The following is a 14351-nucleotide window of genomic DNA, read 5'->3' on the forward strand; positions in this document are numbered from 1 at the left end:
CCGAAACCAAAGTTGTTGGAACTCCGGCATGTACACAAGCTCAGGGTTCATATTGGTAACTTTCTATCTTGTCCAGCAAGTTGGTTGCTTGATTTGATCTGCTCTGATGAGATAACTCATGCCAATGTGAGTATTTTGTCAGCATTTGATGTTAATAATAGCATAGCCAGTTGGTCAAGGGACATGATGTATTGCAGTACACAGTCTGAGAATTATAGCGAGCTTCTCCCCCTGCGCAGTCGACCTAAGAACTCCTGGGCACTGTATAAGACATATATATTAACTAAGGATTGTGAGACCGAGTCCACTGACACCCCAATATATGAGGGAGTGGGGAATGGTTCAAAAGGATAAAAATAGAGGTGGTTAACTGTTAAACAGGATTATTGTGGTCAGACAACAGCTTGTAGTGGAGGCTAAACTTGGTCCTGAGCTATGTAAACATCTGTTAGTATTTCTGTATTAAATGCTCAATGATGTGGTGCATAACTGAGTTTTGTCAAGGAGGACGGCCACGGCAGGTTATGAGGAGGCCTGACAGACGGTGATAATGTGTACTACAATTGAATTCTATGCAATACTGTGGATGTACTGAATAGATCGAAATCTCTGTGTTATTAAGCAAATGTTAATAAAGGTTCATTCAAAAAAATCTGCAATATGTGGACAACAAATGGTCTTCTCTGGATTCACAAGTACTAGTGGTGGAACAAAAAACAGAAGCTCTACAATCCGCCTACTCACATATCTTGTCTCTGGAATCAGAAATAACTTTCCTCAAAAAGCACACTGAAGATTTGGAAAATCGAAATTGCAGAAATAACCTCTGCATTTTTGGTCTCCCCGAGAACTTGGAGTGCTTTAATCCAACTGTTTATTTTCAGACTTTTCTTCCCAAGCTTCTGGATATGCCTGCCTCTACCTCATTCAACATCCAACAAACTCATAGACTTGGTCCCAAAATCTCAGCAAAACTGCGTGGAGTTATCATGTTCTTCCTACAATATACTGACCTTCAAATCTTGTTGGTTGTTAAGACCAAAAAACAAATTCACTGGGAAGGCCACCGCTTTTTTTTGCTCAGGATGTAGTTAAAGTCACTGCTGATCATCGGAAAAAAATCATTGACTTGCGTTTTCAGCTGAGATCTATAAATGCCAGATATAGATTGATCTATCCATGCCTTTTCAAGGATACTTATAAGGAAAAGACTACTACTTGGAGGACCCAGTGGCACTACAGGAATTTCTTCAGCCTCGCGGAATGGATGTCAGGGAAACCACAAAGTCTACCTGAGTGTTATTTTATTCTGTCTTGCAGGGCTGTTTTTCCTATTTATGCAGTTCATTGAGTGATGTTTCCCTTTTCTTTCGATTTACAAGATATTAGTGTACTAGTTTGTTGTTTCTCTTCTCTCTTTCCCTCTTTTTATACAAAATATCCTATTCAAATTACCCCTTTTTCTTGCTTTATGTGTAGTATCCTTCCTATCCAAAGTTTCTCTGCTGTCCAGTGGGGTGCGAGGGCTGTCATCGCCGTGTTCTGGTGTCGCCATCCCCCATTCCTTTTTGTGTACTGTAGGTATGACTTGTACTGTCTTTTTGTTTCCTGTTCTCTCTTCCCTTTCCTGCCGTTTTTCTCAAAGTTTACTTCCACTATTTCCTTTTCCCTATTTTATACTCCTTTCCATGTTTTTTCTTCACAATCAAATGCCTAACTCCTTTTACTCGTTTTCCTTTTTTATACTGTTTTCTCACTTCATTCTCAATATTGTAAGCATATTGTTTGTTCATGTTCTTATTTTCACGTTACATTCCGAGTTGAAAGTATTTTAAAAAGCATGTGGCACTTTAAAAGTAAATGCATAGAACTAATAAGAACTGCTCTTGCTTTTACTGTGGTGAAAAGAAGCTAATAAGTAATATTTGAATTAGCACTACATCACAGAAGATTTTACTATGTGAATACTGATGCATTCTGGGTCTGGTAGGAATGTGTCCCAAGGTCACGTGAAGGTCTAGATTTATAAGCACCTGTGTCATGTTACTTTCACACCTATGATTAAGGCGCTATTGCCGAAATGCATTATGAAAGAACTTTGGACATGCAGCCTAGCAATTCATTAATAAACGCTGTGTTTTCACCGTGAATTTGCTTTTGCACCCTTTGTTTCTTATTGAAATAAAGGGATGTGCTGTCCCCACAGCTGAGGCTGCCCTGCAGGGCTGGGGGCCCCCGACAATTGAGGACAGGTTTGTGTTTGAAATGGGGGGCATGACCCGCTTGCCTCCACATGCAGAAAGGATTCAGCCTGAGAATAAGCATATCACGTAGGTGACAAATGTAGATGGAAGGCAGACTCACCTCTTCCTGGCAATTCGGGGACACCACACATTTCTGGGATAATATTAACAATAGAGCAGCAAGTCCAAAGAAGGAGGTCTGTTGAAAGTATTTTAAAAAGCATGTGGCACTTTAAAAATGAATGTGTTGAAATAATTAGAACTACTCTGTACTGTGGTGAAAGGAAGCTATTAAGTAATATTTGAATTAGCATTACAGCACGGAAGGTTTTATCAGTGAATACTGATGCTTTCTGGGACTGGTAGGAATGTGTCCAAAGGTCACATGTAGGCATGAATTTATAAGCACTTGTCTTTTTTTACCTCTGCACCAATGATTAAGGCACTATTGCTGAAACACATCATGAAAGAACTTTGGACATCCAGCCTTTCAATTCATAAATAAACGCTGTGTTTTCACTGTGAATTGGCTTCAGCACCCTTTGTTTCTTGTTGAATTAGCGGGATGCTCAGTCCCCACAGCTGAGGCTGCCCTGCAGGGTTGAGGGCCCTGACAATGTATACCCGGTAAGTTTTTACCATGCGTGTAACATACATGCCTTAACGTGGTAAAGGCACATGCGTTTTAAAGACATGCATGGTAGTGTTGCGGTCATTGTAATGACTTTGTTGTTAAGCCATGTTTGGTAATGGCTTCCGTGGTTCCAGCATCCATCCATTTATAAATAAACTTTGTAATACAATAGAGCCATCATTTGTCAACTATGCCATACCATGTCAGGCTGGAAGCATTGAAGACATTGAAAATTCTGAGCTCAGACTGGGCACTTCATAATTGGAGTGCTGGTTCCGGTTGTTTTCTCCTCCTACACACTTCTGTTTTTACATTTTTCATGCAGTCATTAACATTATTAATCTGTCTAAAATATTGATAGGTGTTTAAAATAAACTGGATCCCAGAATGCTGTCCCTGGAACATGCCCATTGGAATTCTCTGTGCAATCAATTGGAAGTTTGCATCTCAGCCTCCGTCTTATCCCAGTATTGCTACGAATTTGACCAACTTTTACCAGTACACTCCTACCACTGCAATGTATGGTTTCTGATCTTCCTAATTATGTCACTGGAGACTCACAAATGGCTTCATTGATGGCATCGCATGGGATATCACATAACATATCACTAATGAATCATTGATAACATTTTTGAAGCCAATCAATGCCCCAACACCCCTGAAAACTCTAGCCAGAAAGATTGCCTATACACAACAATATAAAGCAGCAACCACTCACCTTGAACAGACCCTAATTGGAATGTGAAGTACATGCTCAACACCCTGATTCAGAAAACACCTTTCTATAGCCGGATCAGTACCCTTATCATTGTACTATTCCCATTATATTGTGCAGTAGATGCACAACTTCCAACCAGGCTCTGTTCTGATAGGTCCAGCCCCATAAGTGATACATTATGGATATTAGTGACATCAACTGCAACATTATCTCTGAGATCCTGATCAATACATGAGTGAATGATGTTGCACTGCTTACCATAGATAATTAATTTCAGTGATTCAGATTGTTTGTACCAAAACTGTAAATTCCACTCAATTAACATTTGTCAAGCAATTTTCAATTGTTTCTATATTAAAAACATGTTTATACCTTCTGAGTATAGACCCATAACTTTTCCTTAATAAATAATTTTTAGGTATATTTTGAATGGTTTACTTTGGGCATTGGCAAATGTAAGAGTTTATGGCAACAAACTGTCCATATTAAGTCAAATTGGTTTGCAGGGTTTGGCCTGTGTCTACTACCTAATCTCAGCCCCTAACTCACTTTCAGTTATTACACACTTGCTTAAGCTGTGTATAGCAGAATCAGGACCATGCTCTGCATCCAGTCCATGTATTCCCTGAATATGTAGCAGTTAGTAGAATCTGACTTCAGAGCAAGAAATGTACATATTCTCCCAGATCCCAAGGCCCATTTAGGCTCTAAGGATTTCCAGTTTTTTTTCAGGGAGTTTTGGGGAGCAACAAATTAATTTCCAAGATGGAGCACACAAAGGTCTCTGGGAGCCATAATGCCAATGTGGTTTCATGGGATCAGCTGTCTCTGCTGTGTTGGTTCTACAGATCAATCTACTCAAAATATATGTATTTTTTTAATGTGATCACATGATAGGCTCGTCCAGTAAGTCCATTCTTTCTCACTAAGTCCAGTGCTTCTCTCTCTGCTGTCAAGGCAAATTAAGGCAAATGGATCACACAAATGTTTTTGGAAACCTTGAGACCAATATGGATTCACAGGATCACCTGTCCAAATTTGTTCCACAGATCATGAATTAAAATATTTTTAGATAAGCAATTTGAACAAATGGTCAGCACATCCATGCTCACCAGCCATTTTCCCTGAAGCCTGGAGATTCCAGCCCAGTGAATGTATAACCAAGTATCTGTTTTCTACAACATGTGGGACAGTAATGCCAATGAAGCTCTACATACAGTAATGGCAAACAAAACAAATGTGTTGTGTGCTGGTCTGCACGTTAGATTATAAACAACTGTACAGATTACAAAATATCATATGGGAGAAAAGATATTTAATTCATTCAGAATTTAATATTCTTTTTTTGTTTTAGACTACCCTGATGATCAACAGAAAAGGATCTATGTTGCCAATTGACTGCACAAGGTGTGTTTTGTATTAGCTTAACCAATGCACCCATTAATATATGTTTTTTAGGTTATTGATTTATATATTTTGCTGAGATCTGAAAATAATTGCATAGGGCCATAAAATGTATGTTGTTTTTGTACATCAACGTGATGTCTTTTGTAAGGAATGGGGGCATTTTGCACCTGTCTGTCCCCTTGTGATCTTATAAATATGGGCTTACTCTGTGATGCTATTATGCATTTTAGATATGCATGTGTTCTTATGAAAGTTAGGGTCAGAACATGGTCAGCAGATAATTTAACTTGGGTATATCCATAGATGCCTTCAGGATTCTAGTTGAAAATGCTATAATCACTAATAAATGCATGGATAATAACCTAGCTTATATACATGTTAGATCAGCTTTAAGCTGCTACTTGTGTAAGCAGAAAATATTTACAAAAAATATTAACAAGGCTTATATTATCAACAAATAAGGCATAGTCTGTCAGATTCTCTGTATTTGTGCAAAATTTGGAACAGAGTAGCAAAGATTTATGTATCAAGCATGTGCCATAATAATGAGTGTATTTGTCTATCATCTGAAATGACAGTCACAAAAATGACAGTTCCAGTGCAAGTCTTATCCATAACTATAGATGACCTAGATTCAAGTGATTAGCTCATGTTTAGTAAACACTCTTCTGGGGTAAATTTAAGCATGTCTCTCGTGAATGGAAAACCAAGAACTATAATGGCAAATGTGTTACACAAAATTGGTATTCATGAATATATCGCACATGACATCACATTTATGACAGCACTGATACAGATGCTCACATCAGAGACAGTCGTAGAATTGGGAGCAAAATAACAAACTGCAGTTGCCTGTGCTAGGAGTATGTGAATTCCCACTTAAGGCATCATATTTCTTTAAACACGTGAACATATTGTCATTATTCTGGACAACTAGGTATACCTTCCATATCTTACCCATCCTGATTGACAAATAAACCATAAGCCTTAAAATGGAGAGATAAACATCTTTGAGGTAACTTAATTGTCAGGATACAGAATAGTACTTATCTGTGATCTGGATAAGCTCCTACACTTTGTAGAACACACACTGAAAAGCTAAAACCATTGATGTTTGCATGGTACACTATACAAACATAAAGCCTATTGGTTTCGTCACTACCTGTTTACCTTTTTGTTCTAGCGAGTAAGCAGTCGCGGCATCAGAAAAATAAATGCTACAAAAAAATTAAGCAATCCATCTTCAGTAATGAAAAATGCTGAGCACATACTGGACATTTTATAATTGGAAAGCAGATTCAGGCTGGTTTCTCCTCCTACACACTTCTGTTTCTCACATTTTCTATGTACCCATTAACATTATTAATCTGTCTAAAACATTGATAGGTGTTTAAAATAAACTGGATGCCAGAATGCTGTCCCTGACTTGCTCAATTGAAGGCGCTCTATGCATACGTTTCTTGTTACAATAATTCAGCTCATCCTTTAAGGAACATTCCAATTAAAGCTCATTGTGCAAGCAATTGGAACTTTGCTTTTCAGCCTCTGTCTTAACCAATTATCGTAGCAATTTGACCAACTCTAACCAGTACACTCCCATGGAGTACATATACAAAAATGCAGGCACCTGAAGGACAATAGCAGACCCAAGAATGCAGCAAGGCTCTTTCAATAGTCTTCAAGGGGCTAGTGTGATTTCAATATCTATTGTGAATGATTCAACCATGATAATACCACCACAATGTATGGTTTATGATCTTCTGAATTATGATATAACTGAAAACATAAAAAATGGGCTTGTTGACTACACCACAGGGGATATCACATAACACATCACTAATGAATCATTGATGACATCACTGAAACCAATCAATGCTTCAATCCCCCAGAAAACACTGGGTTGAAAGATTGCAACATGGTGGGAGCAGCCACTCACCTTGAACAAACCCCTAATTAGAACGTGAAAGCCACAGACACATCACTCCGACGTTGAAACCACAGTATACATATCGTTGAAACACATCCAGTGATCTGTGGGTGCAGTGCTATGACAGTGAGATGTGCCCTGCATTTAAGCAACCACCCAAAACCCCTGGGGTCATGGACTTTGGCTTTGCCCAGTGAGCCATTCATTTTTCTCTGATGCTTTTGTTAGCGCTCACACCATAGTGCTACTTGGACAGTTGCTAACTAATTATAGCTATAAATCAGTTCTGACAACAGTACAAGAGATGTGTAAGACCAACCGCAAAGAGCCACTTGAAAAACAACGAAACTAAAATGCATCTGTGCGTTGATTCAAGATATGATTGAGAATGTCTCATCCAATGGCTGATGGTTTTGACCAAAATAAGTCAATGGCTAAAAGAGGCTCACCCACAGCCTCTTAGAGTTAGTACACAGTATAATTTGTTATACAGAGTATAATTTGTATGCCATGAATGGTGCAAGGTATGAAAATGGCTAAAGAAATGAATTGTGCTGACATCACTTTTACCAACTGTAGTTGAAACGTGTGTGAAAGATGTTTTTGAAATAAGTCTGTTATGTTATATCATCTTCATTATTAAGTGCATATTGTGCTATGACATGTAAAACCCTAATAAAAAATACAGCAAGAACACATTAAAAAACAGGCTTCATAACAACCTTGAAAATCAGGTGGCAACATTTGAATAGTTAGGACTGGCTGCAAACTGATCGGGAGTAAGATCTAAACCATAATTATCAATTTTTTCTCTAATGTGGCAAAAAGAAGAAGCAACTGAAGAGACAGCTGTGGAAAAACCAATCTTTGTTTAGTGGTCTGGGGCTGGTCTACAGTTTGCTGTTCTAACCAAGGGAGAGGCTGTTGGGACTGTGCTTGGAGGCACTGGGTCCACCAGCTTGAAGAAGACTTTGTGCTGTGTCTGGTAACCCCAAGGGCCCGAGGTGAGCTGGCTCCCTGTTTGGAAATACAGGATCATAAAAGTTTCTGGAGAAGTCCCAAGCAACGCAGTGTGTTCATGCTTTTGCAGGAGTAAGCGGAATCTCAGATGCACAGGGTGTGGGTCGAGGTGCAGGCATGGCGTTGGTGAGGAGCGCCTGGTCGTTGTATGCACGGGGAGACAAAGTGAAACTCAGACGCGCAGTGTGCGTGTCATGGTGCAGGCCAGGGCATCGTTGAGGAGCGCCTGGCTGGTCGTTGTGTGCACCAAAAAAATAAATGATTCTCAGACGTGCAGTGTGCGTGGCGTGGTGCAGCCAGGGTGTTGGTGAGGCGCGCCTGGTCATCTTGTTCAATGGGAGAAGAGGTGAGACTCGGACGCGCAGTGTGAGTATCGTGTTGCAGCCAGGGCATGGGTGAAGAGCTCCTGGACGTTGTGTGTACCGAAAGAAGAAGTGAGTCTCGAACACACAGAGTGCGTGTCGTGGTGCAGCCAGGTGAAGAGCGCCTGTACATCGTGTGCACCGGGAGAAGAGGAGAGACTTGAACGCGCAGGGTGCGTGTCAAGGTGCAAGCAGAGACGCTGGTGAAGAGCGCCAGGTCATCGTGAGCACCGGAGAAGAGGCGAGCCTCGAACACGCAGGGTGCATGTCGAGGTGCAAGTAGAGGTGCTGATGAAGAGGGCACCGGGTCATCATGAGCACCAGAGAAGAGGCGAGACTCAGACATGCAGGGTGTGCGTCGGTGTGCAAATTGAGGCGCTGGTGAGGAGTGCCTGGGTAGGGTGTGCACCAATTATGAAGTAAAGTCTGCACAGTTTGCAGATTACCTGATTGTAATATGGAGCAGAACATTATTTCTTCCTTGCACAGTATCTGATTATAACGTGGCGCAGTGCACTATTTCTTCATTGCACCGTACAGGATTGTAGCGTGACTCATTGCTTTGTTTCTTCCTGGTACAGGGCATGCTAGTAGTGATACGCATTGCATTATTTCTTCTATTGCAAAGTACATGACAGTGGTGCTACGTATGGCATTGTTTCTCTGTTGACACAATACAAGAGAATATTGTTACGCATTGCAGTATTTGTTTTCTTTTGCAACATGTGTGATTCTAGCAATACGACTGGCCTAATCTTTTGGAAATGGTTATAAGTGAGCTTAACTTTTGGTTAGAAGCAGTGGTTGGGATTAGAACATACCAACGCACCGGAAAGAATACTACCAGTTTTATATGTTGATTTTGTGTTGTGTGGTCATATCATATAACTTCTGATATAAAGATTATACTAATTTTATAAAAACTTGTATGGAGTCTATTTGTGGTGACATCATTGGGTTGCTGCGAGTGTGGTTGCACATATTGTACACTTGTGCCTTGGAGATAAGCCTGGCTGCTGGTGCTAAGCTACTAAGGGGGTGAGCAGGGCTATCTCAGACCATGTCCTTACTTAGCCTAACGTTGAAGCAAGGGGTCGGGGGCTCCCACCTCCAGCATTAGATGGTGGAGGTAAGCGATAAGGACCCCCACTGCCAACACTCATTATAAAGCTTCCCACAATTGTATGTATTGCCGGACGATCCAATCTAAAGCAAAGTGCTAGTGCTTCTGTGTAAGTTTTGGTCAAGAACTGCTTAAACATTGGTACAAGGTTTTTAAAGGGACAAGGGTCCCTTACTGTGATATACCATAAACCATATTACATAGAGATACAATGAACTCTATGCCAAGTGTCCAAATGGAAATTCAATTTCATTTATTAAAAGCGCATCAATGAGGTGCGAAAAATGTCCTGCAAAGCACTTAAAAAACGTCTAGGCTTAGACATATTTCATGTGACCACAATGAAGGCAAAATAGTTGTGTCACTGTTATCCTAAAGTACCAATGCTCATATGTCTGATTACACAACAGTAGTAGAAGTTATGGTACTGTGTTCATGGTATTTCACAGTAAGCGACCCTCGTTCCTTTAAAATACTCACAGCCACGGTCCCTTAATACCCCTATGTTATCCTTTTCTCTTAAAACAGAAACAGTGGTACAAGCAATTTTGAATGTAGGTACTTATATTAGTTTTTTGTGCAAATTACCATAAAGTGTGTTACTGTCTCCCGGACTCCAAATTCACAGTGATAAAGGTCGGAGTTAGGATGATTGGCAGCAAATATAGTGAGGTACGATTTAATGGGTAAAGTGCCTTGACGAACGTTTAAGTATAAAGTGTGACGTGCAACGGAGGTGATATAATTTAAATATAGTTCCTTACCCAGTGCTTGTTTCTGTTGCAGGCAGTTACAAGTCAATTTTGAGGGATGTGCAAGCTCTATGCGTGTCTTGAGTTTTGAATTCAGAAAAATTTCTTTGACCGTGCCAGCTGTGGCACCAACAAAATAAATGAGTTCACCAAAGATAACCAAGCCAGAGTTCTTTTAACAGCTTTTCACATCATTTGACCAGAGGTTGTATTGGGTTGTTTCTAGGGCAGATTCTTCAAGTATTGCTCTCAGATATGACGCCACATAACGATTTTGATTTAAACGTAAGCAATATAGGAGTGGAGCAAGAGCGATACGTAGTTTGCTACCCCCCACTCTGATCCACCCCCTTCCCATGTCAGCGCCCAGTGACACTCCCACCACCTACCACAACTTTCCTTCCTTAAATATTCCAGTGATTTTTCCCCCAAAAAACATGTACTATCTTTTTCCTCTGTTGTCTTGATCAGGTTTTCCAAACCACTTGCTGATGGTTCGATTGCTCCTTGTAGTTTTAAATGCTACCTAATTTCCGAGAGAAACATATCGACTATTGTACATTCTCGTCAGTTTAAATTTAGCAGTTCTACAATCCTGTTTTTTACCAACCAATTTCAGGTTTCATGGCACTATAACTGGCTGCGGACCAGTAGCATGTAAGCTCACTTGAAAGCATGTTGTAGTTTGCTAATATGGCACAGTAGGCATTGCTCTCTGCTTTACAGATATTTGACAAAAAAGTATTCTAAGGATGCCATCAATATATCGTTCTCATTCAAATAATTCTCTACATTCCATTTTAACCGCTCTTCTAGTGTTTTTGGGGACAATACTAGTGGTGAAACATTTGCCATTTTTCTGTCCAGCCAGGATTTCACACTTGAAACATAGAGGGTCGCAATCACTCTCAGGTTGCTGGACTAGATCCCAAAGATTATTTGGGAATAGCATGTAGTCGATCAGTCTGGTTCTCTTACTGCTTTGAAATGTAGGAGCCGCATGGTGTTCCGAGATGGTTCGGCCATTTAAAAAGCTTAGGTTCAGCTCGTAGAGAAAGTTAACCAATAACTTCCCTTTTCTATATCTGATAAGTGGAAAAAGTCTTTCCTTTTCTGATAATGAGATGCCAAGCTCATGTCCTTTTTTCTTAGTTTTTCTCCTATAGGCCTTCAGGTGGGTGGATATTAAAATCTCCACAAACTATCATATAGTGCTTATCAATACCATTCACCTTAGTCTTCATATCACAAATAATTTGTTTTAAAGCTGCTAGTGTGGTCCTCCGGTTTGTCACAGTGGCTAGGGTTCAGGTACACATTCAAGACTTCAATTACGATGCACTTTTTTTTGGACATTAGACAATCTAACATACAGCATCAACAATCGAGTCATGAATGATGAGATTTATGTTGCTGTGCAATCTAGTTTTGTTGAGATCCAGGTGGAAAGACATCTAGTTCTTCTCCTTCCGTTGGTCTTGCTACCTCGATGGCGAAATCTGTGTAGTCTGGGAGTTCCAACGTGGCCATATTGGTATCCACTGCCCACGTCTTCTGAAAACAACAAATCTCCTTAGAGCTTGCAAATTATTATCCTCAAGTTTCGATTCCACACTGGCTGTATTCAATGAGAGACTACTAATTCCTTTGTCCTTACACCAAGTGTTGCAGGTGTAGGCTTACCACCTACATACTCTGTCGATCCTAGCCCGCGTCCTTTGGCTGTCCCATTTAAACACATGGGATACACAGACGCTTTTCGAGTAATTGTTGGAAAAACTCTCATGTGCTCTGGTAGTTGTTTGTATATGGTTCTCGAGAGGATAGGCAGTTACTCGTTTTCCTCTGCTCAGTGCAGAGCTGTCTAGGCCGTCTTCTGTTTAAGCCAGATTTTGCCAAGTGTTCATTGTGAAGCTCATTGGGGGACAGAGAGTGATTAGAAGTAGCAGTGTGGCTAATGGTGTATTTATTTCTAGGCTGATGTTGGTGGCGCCAGCCTGCCATACTTTTGGCACAATTTCGGAAGCACCATGATCCATACTAATCATGCCCACTGCCACTGTGTTCAGAAGGGAACTTTCAGGTAGGGGTGTACTTTCCTCACGGCGATTAGGTGAATTATTTCACCCCATAAATCTAATTAATAGTTTTTTGCATTTTTCTTGGACTTTGGAAATTGGTTCAAGAGCAATATCTGTTCTTCTTCCCAATAGGTCTGTACCTAAGTGGTTTATGTGTGCCTGCACTAAGCATGGTGAGGATGTTATATTTGCCAGTTTGCTAGCTGCACCGGGTGAAGGCCTCTCATTGCACTTTTTATTCAAGTCAAGAATTACTTTGTTCGGTCTACATGAGAGCATAAAATTAGATTAAAAAAACTAAAACATACAATACACTTTCATTGACACTATTCAGACAACAATTAAAATATTGAAAGACAATAAAAGATATGATTTAAAAGGCAGTTCATCCACAAACAGACCTACCTTTGTCAACACTGCACACTAATTATGCAGACAATATCTTTTGATATAAAAGTCCATCAGGATAAACCGTAACAAGTATTCACTTGCCAATTAATGATTTTTTAAGCAGAGCAGTTACATGATAAAGTGCAATGTACAAATGACAGAAAAAGAAACACTCAGGTAGAATCCCCCAATGTTTCCAGCTATTTCTTCTACCTCAGTGATGACGAGGCAAGGAAACAAGAAACGGCATAAGTTGAGTAAACATCTGGGAGTAGCTGTAAAAACATTAGGGTGTGCTTAATCTGTACAAAGTGTGAAGATTTGATAGAGACAATAAAACCATTCTGCGAGGAAACTACAGAAAAGATAAAGTGCAAAAGAGCCTGTGGGGAAAAATGATCACAGGTACACGGACATAGCTCTTCACTCCATTATACATGATTTGGGTATGCAAGCAGCAATTCGTACTGATTAAACATGAATCTAGTGAGGAGGAAGAAATAGTGGACTGGTGGACATTTAGAGTACTAAGCAGGTAGGGTTTAATGGCAGGACTGGTTACAAGCAAGGCATGTTGGTGAACCAGCGGTTTCTTAATCTCGATTGCCTCCCTCTCAGTCATTCTCCACAGAAAAAATGATCCAGAGGCAACTCAAACGGAGCTAGCCTGCCTAGTTTCACAAAAGTGTCCCATATGAATTTCAACCAACTAACTAATCTAACACCTATCAAGCTCCAAAGCCACCTAATCAGAGGGGGAAGGGACATATTGTCTGACAGGAATGATAACCCTAGCTCCTTGTTAACCATGTGTGTGGATGTTGACGACAGACACCCCTCAGCTACCTAAATGTCGAAATCCGCACTGACCTAATGCCAGCCTTTTACGTGGACCACAGATGGTGGCAATGACTAATGCACTAACCTCTTTGCAAAGGGCTTGGGCTCTCAGCCACCTCCTCCTTCTCCTCCCACAGCTTGTGGAGGCTCAGATATTCCTTCCTTCCTTCCCAGTGTGGACCCTGCAGTCTGTCTTCGTTTCGCTCTGCTTCTCCAGCTACCTGATGGCTGGCTGTTGTATTCAGCACTGACCAGAGACCTTGAGGTTAACTTTTAAAGTGTTTCCCTATTTATGTAATAATTGTTAAAATATGAATACCTGATAAATATATTACCTCTTATTTTGTTCATTCAATTTTATATTTGCATCTATCTGATTCATATTTAGCCTATACAATTACAATAACATACATCTTTAAATCAGCTAGATACATTGTTGCCATTTGCTTGCATACCTCTGCAAAAAGGAGCTGGAAAATCCCAGGATGCACCATTACCAGGACTAACGATGCATGTCAAAGTAGAATGTCCTTCCATGATGTAGTTTGAGACACAACTGTATCTAATTTTATCACCGATGTTAAACCGTGTTCCATGAAGAACCCCTTTAGCGATCTCACCAGGATTTCCACAGGTGTGACTGGGTAACACTGTTGATTCAAAAGAAAAACATAATATATAACAAACTGTGTCACATATTTTTGCAAAAATACAAACACATACCTAACTCTACTTTGCTTCAGTCAATAGATATTAGATACTGGACGTGTCACTTGCAAAATAAACACTAATGTATAATTCTCTAGACTTACATTTGTTGTTAGCTGAAATGACAGAAAATGCCATCTATGCTT

General features: G+C 40.2%; 1 protein-coding gene across 1 annotated transcript in view; it reads right to left on the minus strand.

Moving 5' to 3' along the window:
• Positions 1-14351, minus strand: part of CSMD1 (CUB and Sushi multiple domains 1) — a 3932590-nt gene that overhangs the window by 3077956 nt on the left and 840283 nt on the right. Inside the window, exon 4 of the mRNA XM_086925641.1 lies at positions 13953-14147. Within this exon, the coding sequence (XP_086781767.1) occupies positions 13953-14147 (195 nt within the window). The remainder of the gene's footprint in view (positions 1-13952; positions 14148-14351) is intronic.

This window comes from Lissotriton vulgaris, chromosome 6, assembly GCF_964263255.1.
Source record: "Lissotriton vulgaris chromosome 6, aLisVul1.2, whole genome shotgun sequence".
NCBI classification, from domain to species: Eukaryota; Metazoa; Chordata; class Amphibia; order Caudata; family Salamandridae; genus Lissotriton; species Lissotriton vulgaris.